Source organism: Myxine glutinosa, chromosome 2 (genome assembly GCF_964187855.1).
Source record: "Myxine glutinosa chromosome 2, kmMyxGlut1.1, whole genome shotgun sequence".
NCBI lineage: Eukaryota > Metazoa > Chordata > Myxini > Myxiniformes > Myxinidae > Myxine > Myxine glutinosa.
Window position 1 is genome coordinate 67,628,532 of NC_136262.1, and position 22,002 is coordinate 67,650,533.

The 22,002-nt window shown below is 43.8% G+C and overlaps 1 protein-coding gene across 1 annotated transcript in view; it reads right to left on the reverse strand.

Moving 5' to 3' along the window:
* The window catches only part of LOC137421721 (protogenin-like), a 133,288-nt gene extending 118,846 nt beyond the window's left edge, over positions 1-14,442 (reverse strand). Inside the window, exon 1 of the mRNA XM_068108045.2 lies at positions 14,361-14,442. Within this exon, the coding sequence (XP_067964146.1) occupies positions 14,361-14,430 (70 nt within the window). The 5' untranslated portion in view covers positions 14,431-14,442. The remainder of the gene's footprint in view (positions 1-14,360) is intronic.
* Positions 14,443-22,002: the final 7,560 nt, after the last annotated feature.

Below are 22,002 nucleotides of genomic sequence, written 5' to 3' on the forward strand. Positions count from 1 at the left end.
CGACCTGATGAGACAAATGCACATGAATACAAGGACATTTTTAAACAAGAAAAGTTCATTTGGACCATTATATCGATGTAACGTCTTCATTTACAAGCCTGGATATCTCAACCCCACATTTATAACCTTTTATCTACATTATCTTCTTTTCTACCTTTTATGTGGAGACACAATTTGTCGCCTTATCCAGCTAGGATCGCTCCACAATTGCATCTTACATTCCTCATCTCATGGATGAAATAAAATCAATTTTGTGGAAGGATGATACTGTCTTGACAAGGGAAGGCAAAGGATGGCAGTTCTCAGAGATGGATGAAGCAGGGACCATGACACCATTTTCCTTCACAGGGGTACTCAGACCGGCATTGCACCCTCTTGCCCTTAACCTAAGTCCACATATCTCTCATCCGAGAAGAAACCAAAGTGCGTCGATCGTATTGACAAGTGATGAGGCTGAAGGGTGTTGCCGTACTGTTCAAGCGTTCGGGGTAAGATAATCAGCACACAAAGGTGACTTTGGAGACACATAGTGGCAATGACCAGATTTGTTGCGAGAGGAAGGCACTCTTTCTATCCAGCCTGGTGGTTACCAACCGAAGCTCAAAGAAGATTGACCCGACACAGCTTCTGACTGCCACCCAGGGTCGAAATGCCAAAAGCCCTACTCCTTCCATGCTAAGAATAAAATGGAAAAACAAAGCTCGACGCTGATAACATTTGTTCAAGATCATAAAGGGCAGCTGCTGAGTTTGGATAAGGAATGTACAGATGAATCATGTGTATGAGTATGTACGACTCACACGTTATTTGCCCAAAAATAGAGTTCCATCAATATATGTTTCTTATTATCACAGTGGTTATGACTCCTGGCAGGGAATGTAAATGTTTTGAGAGTGACTGTAAATATGATATTAAGGATAAGAAGCTAAGAGCACAACAGACAATGAACATCAGATTTGAACACTTCGTCTTAGCATCGTGAGCTAAAGCTTATGAGGATAAGTTAACATACAGGTTGGATTCTCCTTCGGAAGATAGCGATGGAACACTGCACGACCGTTATCACAGCAACGTAGCTTTGCACGTTTCTTTACAAGCTTGTTTAGGGTGCAATGAACAGGCAACTCGTAAAAGAAACATCGTTTACGAGGGGTGTGAGACAGTCCCAGCGCTTTACGGGTATCGCTGGCACGGGCCGGGAAGTATGAGGCAATTGCAAACGAGTGGCACACGGTGGAAACAGTTAAAAGCAATTGTATTTTCTTTTAAAATGTCAGTTCAATTTTAATTTTTAAAGGAACTTTACGCTTTTCCAGCTCATACAGCAGAACAAGAGGAAACTTTTGAATTTGCCAAATTGGCTTACTCTTTGCTACTTGACTCATTCTTTGCACACGAGTCAGCATCACAGTATCCATGATCATACAGTGAGATCTTCAACACATTTGATATATGGATGTAATCAACATCAGAGTATCCGTGAGAATAACATGAGATCTTCAGCACTCTTGATGTATCGATGAAATTCAATAAAGCATATATATATATATATATATATATATATATATATATATATATATATATATATATATATATATATATATATATATACACATATATACATATATATATATATACATATATACAAATACAAATATACATAAAGTGCCTTCAGAAAGTATTCACACCCCTTGACTTTTAACATTTTGTTGTGTTATAGCCTGAATTAAAAATGGATTAAAGTGACATTATTTTGTCACTGATCTACACATAATACCCCATAATGGCAAAGTTACATTTTTTGTGATAAATCTTTACAAAATAATTAAAAATGAAAATGTGAAATGCCATGAGTCAATAAGAATTCAACCCCTTTGCTATGACACTCCAAATTGAGCTCAGGCACATCCAATCTCCATTTATCATCCTTGAGATGTCTCCACAACTTGATTGGAGTCGACCGAAAGCCAAATCAATTGATGGGACATGAATTAGAAAGCAACACACCTTTCTATATAAGGTCCCACAGTTGACAGTGCATATCAGATTAGAAACGCCACCATGAAGTCTAATGGAACTGTCCATATAACTCCGAGATAGAATTGTGATGAGGCATATATCCGGGGAAGGGTATAAATAAATATCTGGCGTGTTAAAAGTTCCCAAGAGCAAAGTGAGCTCCATCATTCGGAAATGGAAACAATATGGAACTATAAAAACTCTTCCTAGAGCTGGCCGTCCGACCAAACTGAGCATCAGGGCAAGAAAGACCTTGGTCAGGAATGGTGACCAATAACCCAATGACCACTGTGACAGAACAACAGAGTTCCTTGGCTGAGATGGGAGAATCTGATGGAAGGACAACAGTCTCTGCAGCACTTTACAAATCGAGGCTTTATAGAAGAGTGGCCAGATGGAAGCCACTCCTGAGAAAAAGGCACATGACAGCACACCTTGAGTTTTCCAAAAGGCACATGAGAGACTCAGAGCTGGAGGCAAAAGATTCTGTGGTCTGATGAGATGAAAATTGAACATGTTGGCCTGAATGTAAAGTGCTACATATGATGGAAATCCTGCACAGCTCATCACTCATCGAACAACATCTTTACAGTGAAACATGGTGGGGGCAGCATCATGCTATGGGGATGCTTTTAAGTGGCAGGGACTAGGAGACTTGTAAGGATAGAGGGAACACTGAATGGAGCGAATACAGGCAAATCCTTGAGGAGAACCTGCTTCAGAGTGCAAAAGACCTTACACTGTGGCAAAGATTTACGTTACAACAGGACAAAGACCCCAAGCATACAGCCAAAGCAACACTGGAATGGCTTCAGAACAAGAATGTGAAAGTACTTGCGTGGCCCAGCCAAAGCACAGACTTGAACCCATTGAGAATCTCTGGAAAGACTAGAAGATTGCTGCTCACTGACGCTCCCCATCCAACTTGAAAGAGCTTGAGCAAATGTGCAAGGAAGAATGGGAGAAACTCGACAAAAACAGATGAGCAAAGTTTATACAGACATACAGTCACGTGAAAAAGTAAGTACACCCCAAGTAAAGTTTTGACTTTTTCAACATATTTCAACATACAGCTATTTGATCTTCATTTCAACAATATTGAAAGATAAAGGTGATATAATACAACAAATATCATGAAACATTTACATTTTGTAGTCCATTGTATAATTTAAATAAACACAAATGCAAATTTTGCATGTGGAAAAAGTAAGTACACCCTTGGCTCTAATGGGTGGCATTGCCCCCTTTGGCAGAAACAACCTCAAGTAGGCATTTCTTATAACTGTCTACCAGTCTCTGACATCGACTGGGTGAATTTTTTGCCCACTCCTCCATGCAGAATTATTTCAGCTGTGCGATGTTTGAGGGGTTTCTTGCATGCACAGCTTGTTTCAAATCCCCCCACAACATCTCGATGGGATTTAGATCCGGGCTTTGACTTGGCCATTCCAGAACTCTCCATTTCTTTCTTTTCAGCCATTCCTTGGTGGATTTACTGGTATGTTTAAAGTCATTGTCATGTTGCAAGATCCACCTTCGGTTGAGCTTCAACTTTCCGACAGATGGCCTCACATTATCCTCAAGCACACTCTGGTACAATGAAGAATTCATAGTGGATTCAATGATGGTGAGCTGCCCAGGCCCTGATGCAGCAAAGCTGCCCTAAACCATAATATTTCCACCACCATGCTTTACAGTTGGTATCAGGTTCTTGTGGTCAAATGCTGTCTTTGGTTTTCGCCAAACATGTCTTCTGGTTCTGTGGCCAAATAGCTCTACCTTTGACTCATCTATCCAGAGCACATTGTTCCAGAAGTGCTAGTCTTTGCCTAGGTGTTCATTGGCAAACTTTAGTCTTGCCCTGATGTTCTTTCTGGACAGCAAAGGTTTCCTCCTGGCACACCTCCAATGAAGATCAAATTTGTGCAGCCTCTTTCTAATGGTAGACTCATGCACTTTGACATCAACAGTGGCAAGAGATACCTGTAGGTCCCGTGATGACATTCTGGGGTTATTAGAGACCTTTTTCAGCATCTTGCGGTGTGCTCTCGGGTAAACTTGCTGGGACGGCCTGGCCTGAACAAGTTGGCAGTTGTTTGGAATCTTCTCCACTTGTAGATGATCTTCCGGACAGTCGAATGATTTATTTCAAATTGTTTGGAGATCTTTTTAAATCCCTTCCCAGACTCGTAGGCACCTATAACCTTCTTTCTGAAGGCCTCAGAGAGCTCCTTTGATCTCGGCATGGTGATGCCACACACTTCAACAACAAAGAGCAAACCAAACTAAATGTCTGAGGTTTAAATAAGACAGGTTCCTCCAAGATCCTCTCCAACGATGTTCTAATAATTTGCACCTGAGCTGGTGCACCTGATTCTAATTTTAGGTATTTGAAGTAGTGATAAATGTAGGGGTGCACTTACTTTTTCCACATGCGAAATTTGCATTTATGTTTATTTAAATTATACAATGGACTACAAAATGTAAATGTTTCTTGATATTTGTTATATTATATCACCTTTATCTATCACTATTGTTGAAATGAAGATCAAATAGCTGTATGTTGAAATATGTTGAAAAAGTCAAAACTTTACATGGGGTGTACTTACTTTTTCACGTGACTGTACCCAAGAAGACTCGAAGCTGTTATCACTACCAAAGGCACTTCTACAAAGCAATGACTGAGGTGGATTACTTATGTAATTTTGATATTTCTGCATTTCATTTTTAATTATTTTGTAAAAATTTGGAAGAAACAAAATTCCACTTTGACATTAATGGGGTATTATGTGTCGATCAGTGACAAAAAATCCCAAATGAATCCATTTTAAATTCAGGCTACACAACAAAATGTGAAAACGTAAAGGGGAGTGAATACTTTCTGAAGGCAATGTGTATGTGCATGTATATATATATATGTATGTATGTGTATATATATATATATACAACAACAACAACAACAACAACAACAGGCATTTTAAGGACATTTCCAATGCAAGAGCGGGGGTTAGCCTTGCGGTCCCCATGACAATCTTCTCCATTTTGCCCTATTTTATGCATCTCCCCTTGTTAACCCCCTTGCCCGCATTTCTTCTTCGACCATCTTTAGCCAAGTCTTTCTCGGTCTTCCCCGTCCTCTATTTCCTTCCACATTCATTTCCATCACTCTTCTCAACCAGTCACTTTCATCCTTCCTCAACACATGACCAAACCATCTCAAACTGTTTATCTTCACAGCATCCATCACAGGCTCTATTCCCACCATCTTTTGCAATTCATAATTTGTCTTCCTCTCTCTCAACGATACTCCACACGTCCACTGAACCATTCGCATTTCCACCCTTTCCAGCCTTCGTTGCTGCTCTACGTTCATTACCCATGTCTCGCTCCCATAAATCACAATACTTCTCACACATGCAGCATACACCTTTCCCTTTAGCTTCAACGACACTCCCCTCCTCATCAGCACGCCACTCAGTTCCCGAAACTTCTTCCATGCACAGCTCACTCGAGCAACCGTTGCCGAGTCGGATCCACCTTCTCCATTCAGCATGTCTTCTAGGTAACAAAATGTTTTCACACCTTCCAGCCTCACGCCATCCCAAGATCCAACTCAACATTTCCTCCATCTGCAGCTCCCTCGGTGCACACCTTACACTTGAATGTAGCTGCCACACTGGTTAATGACCCTCTCAAACCACTACATTTTTGATGAACCCACTCAGCGCACATTGTACATTGAATGGAATTCACTCCGAAACCCTTCCTGCACACAGCACACGGCCACTTCCCAGTTCTTTCCACCTCACCACATGCTTTACCACTTGCCATCACCTTCGTTTTTCTGATATTCACCTTCAGACCTTTTGTCTCCAAACATTCCTTCCACTTGTTCATCTTCTCCTTCAGGCCATCCATACTTTCTGCAATCATCACCAGATCATCTGCATACAACAACTCCCACGGTAAACCCTCCTTTATGTTCCGAGTCAGCTCCTCCATCACAGCTACAAATAGTAGTGGACTTAATACCCTGATGCACTCACACCTACACCTCAAACTCACCACTGTTCCCGTCCTTCGTCCTTACAGCTGTGCGCGTTCTTTTGTACATTGCCATCACTACTCTGATCAACCATTCCTCCACTCCTAAATTCCTCAATGCCCATGTCACTACTTCACGTGGAACCCTGTCGAATGCTTTCTCCAGATCAACAAACCCAAGAAACAACTTCCTCCTCTTCTCCATGTACTTCTCCTGCAACTGCCTCAATAAAAAGCTCGTCTGTCGTTCCTCTTCCTGGCATAAATCCAAACTGCATTTTGTCAATCTTCACTTTCTTCCTTATCCTCCTCTCCAACATCCTTTCCAATACCTTCATTCCATGCTCCAATAACTCTATCGCTCGATAAGAGCCACATTCCAGAGGGTCACCTTTCCCCTTGTATCGAAGGACGAGGGTACTCAGTTCCCAATCCACTGGAATGAGGCCTTCTTTCACCACCAGATTGCAGATCTCTGTCATTCTTTTCACACCCCAATTTCCCGCTGCCTTTAACATATCTCCCACAACTCCCGTCGGCCCTCCCACTTTTCTACTCTTCATTGCTTTTATCGCTTCCTCTACTTCCTTCTCGGTTATCTTCTCTGCTGGTCCTAAAACTGGGGTACTCTCTATGTTGCCATCCCATTCATTCTCTGCATTCAACAGTATTTCCATATATCTCTTCCATCTTCATTTAATTCCATCTGGGTCCACAATGATTTGTCCCAATTCATCCTTCAAGCAACCCACCCCCATCACATAACACCTCTCTTTCGCTATCTGCTTTGCAATTCCTGAATACCACTCTCTGACCCTCTTCCAAATCCAAGCATTCTCCGAACATTTTCCTCCATGCCTCCTGCGCCTTTGCTACCTCTTTCTTTGCAGCCTTCTTAGCTGCCTTATAACTTTCATGCTCTTCCTTTTCTGCCCCCATACCCTTCGCCTTCTGCCACTCCTTGAACTTCTTCCTCTTCTCGGCAATCTTCTTTCCAACTTCATCGTCCCACCGCCATGTTTCCGAGTGCCTCGGTGGTCGTTTTGTCCAGCCACATACCTTACCAACGGCTCCCAACAGACTATCTTTCATTGACATCCAACCACTTTCAAGCTCAACCACATCATCCTCTACCATACTCAGCCTCTCTTTTAATGCCTCCCTCACTGTCACCTCTTTCAACCTCCACACCTTCATTCTCGGTTGGTACTTCACCCGCCGAGCTCCCCTCGCACCTTTCACCCTTATATCACAGACAACCAAGTGGTGCTGTGAAACAGCCTCCTCCCCCGGGATCACCTTTGTGTCCCGGAGGTGCCCCCTAGCTCGCCTACGCACCAGCAGGTTGTCAACGGTTGTCGTCGACCCACCTGACGTGTATGTAACAAGCTTATTAGCCTCTTTCTGGAACTGAGTATTACAAATCAACAAATCAGCTCCATCAGCAAACTCCAAAATCCTTTCACCTTCTCCATTTCTCACACCATATCCGTAACCCCCATGAACTCCCTCAAAACCGTCCATACTCCTTCCCACAATCCCACATGTCCATTTAGGTCTCCTCCTACCACAACAACTTCCTTATCTTTCACGTTTTCCATCAGCTTCTCTATTGCACACCAGAACTTGTCCTTCTCTTCATCGCTCCGACCAACCTGCGGAGCATATCCCGAGATGACGTTCACCAAGAGCTTTCCAATCATCATTTTCGCCATCATCAACCTTTCACTCACTCTAGTCACACTCACCACACTCTCTACAAACTCCTCAGAAAACAGGACACCAACACCATTCATGCCTTCTTGGCACCCTTGCCACACAAACTTGTATTTCTGTCCCTGCCTACCCTTCACCATTCTCACACCACTTCCCTTCCATCTCATCTCCTGCACACAACATATGTCCACTCTTCTTCTGACCAATACTCCCACCACTTCTCCTGATCTCCCTGTCATTGTCACCGCATTCCATGTCCCAAACTTCAGAAACCGAACTCCACGTTGGGCATCAGACGTTTCGTCGTCAAAAATGGAGTGATTTCCACCCTTGCTTCGATCGGGTTCCCCACCTTGAGTTTTGACGAGAGGGAGTGGGGTCCCCCACGGGGTACTTCGGGCTGTACCCTGCCCATATGTAGTTGTAATTGTCATGGTTCTCTTTTTGAGGCAATGTTTTTATGGCCGGAAGCCCTTCCTGACGCCAACCCTTTTAGTCGCCTCTTATGACATGCAGGGATACGGTGTACCTATACTAAAACAGGGTACACACCGGGTGTATATATATATACACATATATGTATGTCTATGCATACAGAAAGTCTGCACTCCCTTTCAAAATTTTCACCTTTTGTTGTTTTGTAGCCTGAAATTAAGCTGCATTAAATTAGACTTTTTCCACCTATATTTACATATCATAACCCACAACTACAACTTCCAAGCGAAAACCAAATTCTAAAAATTTCAGAAAAATAATTAAAAATACAAAACCACAACATCTTGGTTGGATAAGTGTCCACCCTGCTGAGTTAATACTTGGTGGAAGTACCTTTAACAGCAATTACAGCTGTGAGTCTGTTGGGATAGGTCTCTACCAACTCTGCACACCTTGATTGGGCAATATTTGCCCATTCTTGTGAACAAAACTGTTCAAGCTCAGTCACATTGTGTGGGGAGCATTGATGGACAGCATTCTTCAAGTCATGCCACAGATTTTCGATTGGATTTAGGTCAGGGCTCTGACTGGGCCACTCAAGAACATTTATATTTTTGTTCCATAGCCACTCCAGTGTAACTTTGGCTGTGTGCACTGGGTCGTTGTCATGCTGAAAGGTGAACTTCGGTACCAATTTCAGCTTTCTTGCAAAGGGCAGCGGGTTTTCATCCAGGATCTTTCTTTATTTTGGTCCATCCATTTTCCCTTCTATCCCGGCAAGTGCCCCAGTCCCTGCTAATGAGAAACATCACCATAACATGATGCTGCCAACACCATGCTTCACAGTAGGGACAGTGTTCTTTGGGTGATGTGCTGTGTTGGATGTGCGCCAAATGTAACATTTTGCATTTAGGCCAAAACGTTCCATATTGGTTTCATCAGACCACAAAACGTTTTTCCACATGGCTTCAGAATCTCCAGAGTGGTTTTTTTCATGCCTCAAACGGGACTCAAGGTGGGATTTTTTGAGTAATGGCTTCCTTCTTGCCACCCTACCAAACAGGCCAGACTGTGGAGTGCTTGGAATATTGTTGTCACATGCACACAGTGACTAGTCTTTGCCATAAAGGCCTGTAGCTCTTTTAAAGTTGCCATTGGCCTCTTGGTGACCTCTTTGATCAGTCTCATCCTTGCTTGGTCATCTGGTTTGGATGGACAGCCTGATCTAGGCAGGATCTTGGTGCTACCATATGCCTTCCACTTCTTAATGATTGTCTTGACTGTGCCCCAAGGGATATTCAAGGCCTTTGAAATATTTTTATACCTATCACTTGATCTGTGCCTTTCCACAACATTATCCTGGAGGTCTTTTGAAAGCTCCTGGGTGCTTATGGTTGAGTCTTTGATGTGAAATGCACTACCCAGCAGCGGAATCCTACAGGAACAGCTGCTTTTATTCTGAAATAATCAGAATCACTACAATTTAACAGGGGTGGAGGCCAATTAACTTGGTGTGTGATTCTGAAGGTATTTGGTTACACCTGAGATAATTTACAATTGCTGTTATAAGGGGGGTGGACACTTATCCAACCAAGATATTATAGTTTTGTATTTTTAATGAATTTTCTGAAATTTGTAGAATTTGTTCTTCACTTGGGAGTTGTGGGTTATGACGTGTAAGTAAAGGTGGAAAAGTCTGATTTAATGCATTTTAATTCCAGGCTGTAAGGCAACAAAAGGTAAAAAAAAAAATGAAAGGGAGTGTATATTTTCTATAGGCACTGTATATACTGTATACTGAATGTTCGTTCATTCATTCTTTCACACCAACCTTTCAGTCCACTGCAGGATGAAGGAAGGCCTCCCTCATCAAGCTTGCAAAGTGTAAGTTGGCGAGAGAGTTTGGGCAGGTATTTGGGAGATGCTCAAAATGCCAGTAATAACGGACTGTTCACCACAAAGAACACTGATGGGATCTTTAATTCCCACAGAATAATGCAAGCACACAGGGCACCCAGCTTCACATTCACCCATGGGACCATGCACTTCAGGATGCAACTGCCTTGGTAGCATATTTCACAATTGTACTACGAACGAAACCCAGTTTGGACTATATATATATATATATATATATATATATATATATATATATATATATATATATATATATAAATATATATATATATATATACATATATATATATATATATATATATATATATATATATATATATATATATATATATATATATATATATATATATATACATATATATATATTGTTGCGGTTTTGAGTTTGTAAAATAAAGGTTAATTGTCCCCCCTCATAGTTTAGTCACACAACAACACGTAGCCTCGCGATAGTTCAGTTATTTCTTAGTAAGTGTAAGAATAGTCCTTTTCCTGTGTTAGTTTTGCGTTGAGTAGAATAATGAGAGTTAGGTCCTTTCTTGCCTTATGCCGCCTTTATTGCCTTATGCCGCCATACGCCGCCTTATGCCGCCTTTGGCTTTTTGGCGCAAATTAACATGAGGCAGGCCTGGCAAATCGAGGCAAGACCGAAGGAGGGCGGAGGAGAAGCAGATGGTAAGAGCGAGCCGCCAATCAGGGCTCGAAGGGAGTGGCTGTGGCACTGCGTCACAAGACGTGGTTAGAACCTTCGAGAGGGCTAAGGGGGTTGGCAATATAACCCGTTGCGCGAAGCCCCCGACCAGAGTTATGGGAGGAGGTGCTTGAACAAGTTCAGAGTTCTGTGAGAGTTGAGTGTTGAACAAGTTACGAGTTCTGAGAGAAGCCGCGCATGAACTAAGCTATAAGCGCTCCTACGAATTAAGCGCTCGGTTGAGCCTGAGGCAGAGCCTCTATTGGGTTACGCGAGTGATAGTGCGCCGGCAACTAAACGCGCTGTGGAAAACCACCCAGCCGCGCTGAGAGACGCGTACATTTCCCTCCCGCCTGCCTCATCTGCCGTTTGTTCGAGAGATGCGCTTTAAGGATCCCTTCCACCGCCTGCTTGCCTTCATCGTGGGACATGCTGTGACCGGGGAGAGCCACGGCGGGCGGGGCCGTTCCTGGACGACCAAGGCAGCGCGTGAACATCATCCTGCCTTCATTTCCCCCATGTGAGTGTGATCGGGCCCGTGTCTGGGGAATAAGTATAAGACTGATTAAGACTGCTCTGTGTCTCTGTACTTCTACCGAATCATTGTAAATACTAGTAATTAAACCGGTGTTCTTCCTTTATTCGACCGTCTTGTATTTTCCATCATTGACTAAGCATGGTACGAATAGAACCGCTCTAATCAGGTTCCAATACCAACGGTAACTGCACGGACCACGTGGTACGCAATCCGCTCGGTGTATCCAAATTACGCGTGGCTCGTGCGAGGCTTGCTTCCCCGCTTCCGCGGCGGCGCAGGTATTTAGGTACGTGCGAGAATTGTCCCGAAATCCTACCTTGCGTTTGCCCGGGAGGGGCGATTCAAGTCTCTCTGTTGCGCTGGCCCAAAAAGGATAAGGGGCTTAATCTCCCCTTGGAAAGGGCAGGAAGGGCAGCGAAAACCGTAACAATATATATATGTATATACAGATATATGTATATATATATATATATATATATATATATATATATATATATATATATATATATATATGGGAAAATTACACACCCAGACCTGGAATCAAACCCATGTCCTCTGGACAACCATACCAGTGCGCTGCCCATCTGAGCTATCTGGGCGACCTGACTGAGCATGCAATTTTTCCACACATATGATTGGCACTCTCTTTCCGTCAATGCTTGCGGGGCACTCGCTGCCAACCATAGGAGCACCAACGACCTGAACACGAGAGGGTCTTCCTCCAATGGGGGGACAAATCCAGGTCCTCTATTATAAACACCACTGGGGGCATAGTGAAGCATTTAGATTAATGAACAGGATAAAATAATTCAACTTATATATGTGGGGAAATTACATGCCCAGACCAGGAAGAGAGTGGCAATCATATGTGTGGGAAAATTGCATGCTCAGTTAAGGTTGCCCAGATAACTCAGATGGTTAGAGCAAGGTATGGTTTTCCAGTTAGAACCTGGGCCCAGATTCCTGGTCTGGGCATGTAAATTTCCCGCATATGTCAATTGAATTATTTAATCCTGTTCATTAACATAATATATATATTTACACACACATATATAAACTCCCATGCTCTTCTATAGCCCAATAAATCTGTATAAATCAACCATTAAAAGCGACACAGGTTAAGCCCTTTGCGGTTTCAAGCTCTACCTGGGTTCTTCTACAGCTGCAAATCATTTACAATTAGTACATATGTACATGAGTTGCTTTTCATGGTTGCTTTATGTGGCTTTCTTCGACTAGAAGAGCATTGGAGGAGTCAATTTATTTATAATCATAGCCACCTGGGGTAATCGATCATCCTCTCTAGTCACAGATGAGACATGATTGGGTCCTGTGTGTGTTATGTATATATATATATATATATATATATATATATATATATATATATATATATATATATATATATATATATATATATATATCTAACTGTGCACGGAGAATGCAGAATAATAAATTAAAATAAAATTAATTTGAAGTCAAGATGCAAAATAAAGACAGATTATACGTATTTCTTTGTTCCCTTGAATTCGTGTAAATTACAACCAATAATATTGATAGGGTACAGCAGGTAACCCAGGAACAGCACCAATGACCAAAACAACTTGAAGTCTTTGCATTCTCATAAAACCTCCATGATAATACTCCATCTAGATCCCTCCCTGTAGTTAAGCTGAGTGAATGAGTCCAGATAATCCACCAGTTTGGATTTGTAGAGAAATAATGAGAGGCTGACATCCCCACCCTGTGTTTCCCCAATGCCTAGCGGGCACACATATATTCTTCCCCTCCGAATGTTTCCGCTAAAACGCCTCCTCTCTTTCTGACATCATGTTGCTACTTCTTTTCCGAATGCGAAGGAATAGCCTTTGTCAAATAGGTTCCTTATTACCGTGGAAAAGGAAGTAGTGAAGCGGTCTTCCTATGTGATGTCCCTACGGATCCTCAGTTTGGGTCATGGTGGTGGTGGCTCAGAAAGGGTCGTAATGACACAAAATGGTCATGAACCTACACAGGCACCATGCAGAATAAATTGGCCAAATGTCTACCATGTGGGATGAAATTGTGATGTTTAGTATCCACGCTCTGACGTCCATACACACGCATTGCCCCCTGCTGGAACCTCGCAAGTTTTAGTCGAATCCGATTTCGCACCGGTATTATGTAAAGCTAAAACTTACACGCGGGTAGGACAGGGGGTTGGTTCTTCGCAGAGATGGTCGCGCACGTGCGAGGGGTAAACCCCCTGGAGACGATCGGTCTAACAAGAGGGCATCCACGCAGGGGCAACCCAAAGCGCGCGTATTCACGGTCTCGTGGCAAAAATGGACGGTTCAAAAAAAAGTTCATTCCAGGTGCAAAATGTGACACGACTGGGGAAAGCGCACAAACGAAAGTGAACAACCCATGAGCTCTGAAAAAAGAACGAATACAGTTCAAAGATTCGCAGAAAATTAGTCGAGGAAACGTGTACAACCGTCGTGTCGAGTGTCCCAAGGTGTCACAGAGCGTGGAGCGTCCGTGTGTGCAAGTGTACAAAAGTTTGCGGACGCGCGTTTAAATGCGCAAAGTTTGCGCGGAACGCGGATCCGGATCCGGGCCCGGAGGCTCTCGCTCTCTGAACCGTGCCCGGACAAGGCAGGCTGGCGCAGCCATCTGCGACGTGACCTCGGTAACCTGCCCTGCCGAACGTCCCCTTCCCCCCTTCAGCACCGCCAAACATCCCCTCCTCCAAGCCCCAATTCCCCGCAGGCTCGACGGTGGACAAAATGTCCGGCAGGATGCATCGAGCCGAACCAGGTAGGCGTCCACGTGTGCGGAGTCCATCGGATCGTTCCGTTCGCTCGATGAATCACTCGGACATCATCAGAAGTTTCATCAACGCTCCGAACCTCGACAAGCGCACGTCGCCCGGGAAGCATGGATTCCCGCGGAAACGCGGCCGGTAAACAAGGGCTTAAAAAGACCCGATAAACATCCTCGGGGGCTCCTCGGGGCGCTCCGACTCACCTGAGAGCGGTAGGCAGGCAGCGGTGGTAAGGATCCTCCATACGACGAGCAACGTCCGCGGAAACGCCATTGCGAGCCGTGCCCCGCCACCTCTCGCCTCTCATCTGAAGCGGCAGCGTGCTCCGGACGCACGGGGCCACTCGTGGGGCACGGTGGGGGCGCACGGGGGACCGGAGGTTCCGCCTCCCGCTTCGGGCCGTGGGTGCGGGGTGGGGGGTGGTTAACGGTGCGGCGGGTCAGACGGACGCGGTCGGAAACCGACGACTCGCTTTGGCGCATCCAGGGGAAGACCGGGCCTGAATTGATCCCTCGCGCAATGCGACTCCACGGATCACGGATCGATTGCGTCGTGTGCAATTCGAATGCGCGACATGTGCACCTTTACCACGTCACGAGCACGAGGTGCATATCAACATGCGCGACATGGAAGCGCAGATAGGAGAGAATGGCTGAAAACGTTGTGCGCATCGCGGTGATGGTCGATGGGTGGTAGCGATTAAAACTACACTTGTAGTCCGAGTCGTGTGCCAATTAAGGCGCCATGATCGACAAGTAGGCTACGTTAAGACCATTCCACGTTCGGACATCTCCATGATGAACACGTCACGTGTCGGATTATTACGTCACGTATTAAGGAAACAGAATTGGTACTTCCAATCAAACCGCATCAACCATCAAGCAATCGCGTGGGTGCGACCATTCGGCACAGAGGGGTCTTCAACTGGTCAAGCATGACGCTCATTCCAGTTGAAAATGCACCGTGGATGAAACGTGACGTCATAACATGTAAAAATAAACCATGCACATATGTAAATAAAATACCAATTTGTAAGTTAAGAGAGTTTTATATACATTAAATAGTGGTTTCATTGTATTTCATTGAAACGGCTGTTGAAACATCGCGGGTTGTTATGAAAGTTTCGTTTCCCGACTCCCATCAGAGCCAATGCCTGATTGCTTGATGTTCCCAAACCTCTCGGGCGACTTGAGTTGGGATTTCGAAGCAGCTTTTCCTTCGCGCGCTCATCAATCAACGCACGTGGCGGCCTGGACGCGTCGTCCACCCGGCCTCGCGCTCGTAGCCCCGCCCAGCGCTCATAGCCCCGCCCCTGAGCTCCGCCCAGCGCTCATAGCCCAGCCCCTGAGCTCCGCCCAGCGCTCATTGCCCCGCCTTGCAATGGGTACCTTTGAAGTTCCAGCACAGGAATATTCTTGATAACCGCGTGATCGGGATATCTGTCCTTAGTTGGTGTTCGTTATTAGTGCTTGCGGTGCTGATACGCGGTGCTGCTGCCCTTTGATCCGGCACAGACATGTGCGCCAAACAATCAGCTATTGTGTTCAAACACCAGATGGAAAACGTTCCATTGTTCGAAAAGTGAACAATCAATGAATATTCATGGTGCTTTTGAATTCCTTAATGCATGTAATAAACGTAAAACGCCGCAGTGAAGACGAAAATAGCGTTTACTGCACCACGATTAAAATGAATGGAAACAAGTAGACCGATATTCAAAGTACACCGCCCCCATGCCAAATAAATAAACTAGAAAGCATCTGAAAATGCAAAGCCCGTCCGCGTCCGTTTGTATTCGGACGTCTTCGTCTTCTTCTGTATGCTCAAAATAACGTAAACAGTTTTTTAAAAATACAAAATGAAATTGCTTATTTTATGCAGCCTTGACCTTTGAGCTTTAGATGGAAAAAATAATCAGCCTATGGCTTTTGATTGGTGACCCAATTCAGTGAACCGATATGCAAATTCTTAAAATTTCATGTCAATCGGATGAAAATTCATGATTTTATGCAGCCTTGACCTTTGACCGTTGATCTAAAAAAATGAAAAAAAATAGACCTACCTTTTGATTGGTGAACCAATTCAGTGACCCAATATGCAAATTCTTTAAATTTCAGGTCAATCGGATGAAAATTTATGATTTCATCATAAATTTGACTTTTGGACGCTGACCTTTAACCTTTTGACCAAATTATTAATTTGCCTTCTCCATATTGTCATAATAAAGCTTTGTTGAAAATGTGATGACAAAACAAATGGTAAATTGAAATTTCAGGGAAATTGGATGAAAATTGATGAGTTTAGGTGACACTGACCTTTGACCTTTTGACAAAATTATTAATTTGCCTTCTCCATATTCTCATAATAAAGCTTTGGTGAAATTTGATGATCATAGCTCAAATGGTAAAAAAAAGTTACGGCCCGGACAGACACACACACGCAGACACACACAGACACACACACACACACACACACACACACACACACACACACACACACACACACACACTCACAGACACACACACACACACACACACACACACACACACACACACACATACACATACACACACACACACACATGCAGACACAAACGCAGACACACACATGGACAGACACACACACACACACACACACACACACACACACACACACACACACACACACACACACACACACACACACACACACACACAGAAGTAATTGCAAAACCCCGTCTCCTACTGTGCAAGGGATGGGCTAATAACATATCCTCCAGCGCGCAACATTGCCAGGTCGCAGCGATGCCGCAGTGCAGCACATGAAGACGGAATTGGGTGGGAGTGGTGTACAATAATTGATTGATTAATTCCGTAATTAAAATAAATAAATAACAATCGTAAAGTAATTAATTTCTTAATCAATTGGCTAACAGCATACCTAAACTACCACTGTTTCATTTGAATCTGGAACTTTTTGAAAATTAATGAAGTAATTCATTGAAAAATAAATAAATAATCGCTTAATTGATTTAATGAATAAATCAAAAATAACATTTATCGCCAAATCACTTGATCACTGTCATCCTAGGATCCTGGGCTTGATTCCCGGTCGATCGTTGAATTAATGCCAGGGGGGTTGACTCAGCGTGTCATCCTTCCGAGGTCAGCAAATTGAGTACCAGCTCACTGGTAATTGGGGCACTGCATCAGCGGCACAAATGCGCTTCCATAGAAATTATGCAACCAGCAGCCACAGGCTGCATACGAAGCAACAACTGACATGTCCAAATATTAGCTTCCAAGCTCAAAATATACCGGAAATATTGGCCAGACGAGAGAATTTTTTTTTGCATAATACAAACAAATACTAATAGTAAAATTACTAATTTCTACATCAATTGGGTAATAGCATACCTAAACCACCACTGTTTCATCCAACTCTGTAAATTTCTGAAAGTTGAGTATTTGATCGAAAAATTTAATAATTAATTACTTAATCACAAATCACTTGGTCACTGTCTTGTACAAATATCAGCTTCCGAGCTCAAAAGGTGCCTGTGATATTGCCAGATGAGAAATAAAATAAGTAATGAATAAATCGATAATAATTAAGTAATTGGTCAATTAATTGATTAAATAAAAAATAAAAAAGAGTGTTTTTGCCAAAGCACTTGCTTCTTAGATCTTAGCTCAAAGGATGGCTGAGATATCGGCCACACAAACAAACAAACAAACAAACAAGAAATAAGCCATGCAGAGCAGGATAATTGCAAAATCCCTAAAATAAGTTGTTGACCTATGATGACCTCAAAAATAATCGCTGGTTGAATTCAGTGACCAGGTATGCAAATCCTCTTAAAATTTCAAGTCAATTGGATGAAAATTGCGGATTTTAGAAATTTGGCCTATGTTCACCATTTGACCTATGTCGACCTCAAAAATACTTGGTGGTTGAATTTTTTGGCCAGATATGCAAATCAGCTTCAAATTTCAAGTCAATTGGATGAAAATTGAGGATTTTAGAAATTTGGCCTATGTTGACCTCAAAAATACTTGGTGGTTGAATTTAGTGACCCGATATGCAAATCCTCTTCAAATTTCAAGTCAATTGGATGAAAATTTAGGATTTTACAAATCTGGCCTATGTTGACCTTTTGGCCGATGTTGACTTCAAAAATAGTTGGGAGTTGAATTCAATGACCAGATATGCAAATCCTCTTAAAATTTCAAATCAATCGGATGAAAATTGAGGATTTTAGTAATTTGGCCTATGTTGACCTTTTGGCCTATCTTGATTGTTACGGAGTCCTCTACAATCTCCTGGTCTCGGTAACCTCCGAACCCCGAGAGGAACCCCGGCAAAAAGATATATATGTTATTCAGTGTCGAAATCAATAGGGAAACCACAGCATGAGTTATCCACAACCAAAGAATATATTAAAGAGCACACAGGAATCACGATACAACAATAATAGTAATCAACCCTACAATCAATATCTTAAGATGGTACCACCTTATCTAGTAACTTAACCCCAAACTCACGGCACTCCCAGGAAATGGAACCGAGCCCTCCTCAATGTCTCTATAACCCTCCAAGGCGAAGTTGATTCGCTCCAGCGATCGTTGGAACCATGTCCGATCCAGATCAAGTGAGGCGTAGGCGGTCGACGCGACACCGAAGTCACATGGTCCAACACCCAGCAAACTCGCGGTAGAATGGAAAATCTCCAAAGATGTGCGCCGACATACACGTTTGCCGTTCAATCAGCAAATCGCCGTGTACTCCTCAAACGCCGCTTTATTGCACAGCCGTCCCCGGCAAACCACCGGAGGATAAGCCCAACCGACGTGACAAAAACCTTTTCCGATGAAGGTAGCACGCGGGGCGAAATGGCGGACGGTTCTCACTCGAGCCAGAGCTTCGAGGCAAGGATTCTCTGGAATCTCAATGCCGATACCCGACTACGCAGGCTCCACAATACTCTGGTGATATCACCTATTGCACCAACTTCCTTTCAAGGACTCAAAGTCCACTCGTGACGTTCACTCAACCATGCTCGCAACGGAGCTTCAAGACACGTTTCGTCTTCCACCTTTTCCTCACGACTTCTTCTTCCTCTCTCCATTTCTTCCGGGTCGGTTTCCTGTATCATTTTATGTTAACCTTTTTTTAACTTTAGATAGCTGTTCCTGAATACTAAACCTTTTGAGAATAATAATAATACATGATATCAGAAACATGTCAAGTGGGTGAAAACCACAACAGCGGAATTGACGAATCCATAACACTTCCCCCCCTCAAGAAAGAAAGTTTGAACACAGCGAAAACTTTCTTTGTATGCCCTCTTTAAACAAGCAAAAGTAAATTCACAACCCAATTTCATCAATCCCCGTGGGCAACAATGATCAACATCTCAAAAATAAAGCAACAAAATTTCACACAACCCACAGAGATTTCTAAAGTTAATTCACTCTGGACAAAGCATCAGCAACGACATTGTCCCTGCCCTTTACATGCTCAATTTCCCAGTTGGACTCCTGCAAAGCCAAACTCCATCTTATCCCCTTCTGACTTTTCGTTTCTTTTGAATGAAGGTTAAGGGGTAGTAATCCAAAATCCCAAGTGAAGCAAAACTACAACACTTTTCCCGGGAGGCCGAACTGAAAGCCAGGTTCCATGATGGTTGGGGTGGTGAGGCCTGGAAGTATTCACTACATGGACGCCTTTAGGAACGTGGAGTTCACGGTTAGTCCATGCAGGAAAGTTCATTACATGGACACCTTTAGGAATGTGGCGTTCACGGTTAATCCGTGTAGGAATCTTGGCTCGGCGGCGCTGCAGCATTCAGTGCTTCAACTTTTCCGAACGTTCATAATAATTACGGTGGGACCGCTTGTCACTGTAGTCACATGAATAGCGGTCTCCTTCTCGGCCACTACTCTGACAATCCTTCCTTCGGGAGCTGCCGTAACTCTGGGAGCCTCCATAATAATATCGATTGCGGCCACCACAAAAACTACTACTCCGTGGTCCTCTTCTGTAGCTCCCACGACACCTATGAAATGCCTTCCCTACTGTTATGGTCCGACCCTCCAACTCCTTGCTATTCAGATCCTTTTCTGCATCTCTGGCGTCCTTTGAGTTTTCAAACGTGACAAAGCCAAACCCTCTTGACTTTTGTGTCTCCCTGTCTTTTATCAGCAACACTTCCAAAAGCGGTCCATATTTGCTGAAGGCAGACTCCAGAACATCTTCCTTTGTTTTGAAGTTCAGTCCACCTACAAATAACTTGCTAAATTTGTCGCCATCCCAAACTGGTGTGGTGTTATTTTCCCTACTGGGCTTTTTAACAACCATCGGGTTACCATAAACTTGACCACCGGCCAAATCATTCCCGATAACAACAGATACTCCCTCTACAGGAAGAGTGGCTTGTAAACCTACGGTGACTGGTCCTGACACCACATCGGATTCCAACTGGGTGGCATGAAGTGGAGCTCTAACACAGCCACCAATCCCCTGTAAACGAACACTATCACCAGTTGCTGTCTCCTCTGACAATGGCAAGATGCTTTCAAGCATTAAAGATTGATGTGCTCCGGTGTCCCTCAATACCCTAGCAGGTTTCCGGGTAGTCGGGTCTCCATCCAGTGACACCAACCCCTCTGAAATAAATGGTTGGTAACTCTTTTGAGGGCGATTTCTCACATTGGCCATTGCATTCGGAGTTGTACTAGTCGAACTCCGCTCCTGATTTTCATTTCCCAGAGCATAACAGTGGGACATCAAGTGTCCAGGTTTATGGCAAAAAGCGCAAGTAGGCCCGGAGGAGAACCTCGTCGTTTGTCTCGAGCCCGCCGGAGGATAGGTCTGCCTTGGAACTGCTGTCTTCGGTTTTCTAGAAGTTGTGGTATCAAAGTGGTCCTCATTTTCGTCTCGAGTCCGCCCCCATGAATTTTCGTTCTCCGCCCCTGATGTACCATAGCTCCCCTGGCTAGGTCCAGGCGAGAAGTTCGGTTTGTGGAACCCCATCCTGTGTGTTAAGGCATCGTTATGTGCCATGGTGGCTGCCTCATATAACTTTGGTACTTTCCTTTCCTCCAGATGTACTTTAATGTCCTCGTGGACATACTGCTGGAATTCCTCCACCAGGATCAATTGTCGCAATAATTCGAAGTCTTTCCCAACTCCTTTTGAATCACACCAGCTATCAAACATGGTTTCTTTCATTCTGGCAAACTCCACATGGGCCTCACTCTCCCTCTTCTTGGCATTCCGGAATTTTTGCCGGTAAGCTTCCGGGACCAATTCATAGGCCTTGAGAATGTTTTTCTTCAAAATCTCATAATCTGCACATTAGTCAATCGGTAAAGCCGAAAAAAATCTTGAGCTTTACACACCAGAACACTTTGCACTAATATGGTCCAGGACTCCTCAGGCCAGTTTAGCAGTTGAGCCACCTTCTCAAAGTGTGAAAAAAAATTGGCTACCTCCTTTTCATTGAAGGGTGGAACCAGCCTCACATGTCTGCCAACATCCCAGGTGTTCTGACTAGGTGTCGAACCAGTCAGCATGGATGGTACCTCTCCCCGTTCTTTCATTACATCCAGCTCCTTGAGTCTAATTTCCTGCTGAAGCGCCATTTCACGGTCCTTTAACTCCCTGTCGGCTTTTCTCTCCTCTGCTTCGAGTTCCCTTGCAGCCCTCCTTTCCTCTGCTTTTTTCTCTTCTAACCTTTCCTGGAGTTCTCGTTCCTGTGCTGCTCTTTTTTCCTGGAGTTCTCTTTCCACTCTCCTTTCTTCTGCTTGTTTCTCTTCCAACCTTTCCTGGAGTTCTCTTTCCTGTTCTGCTCTTTCCTTTTCT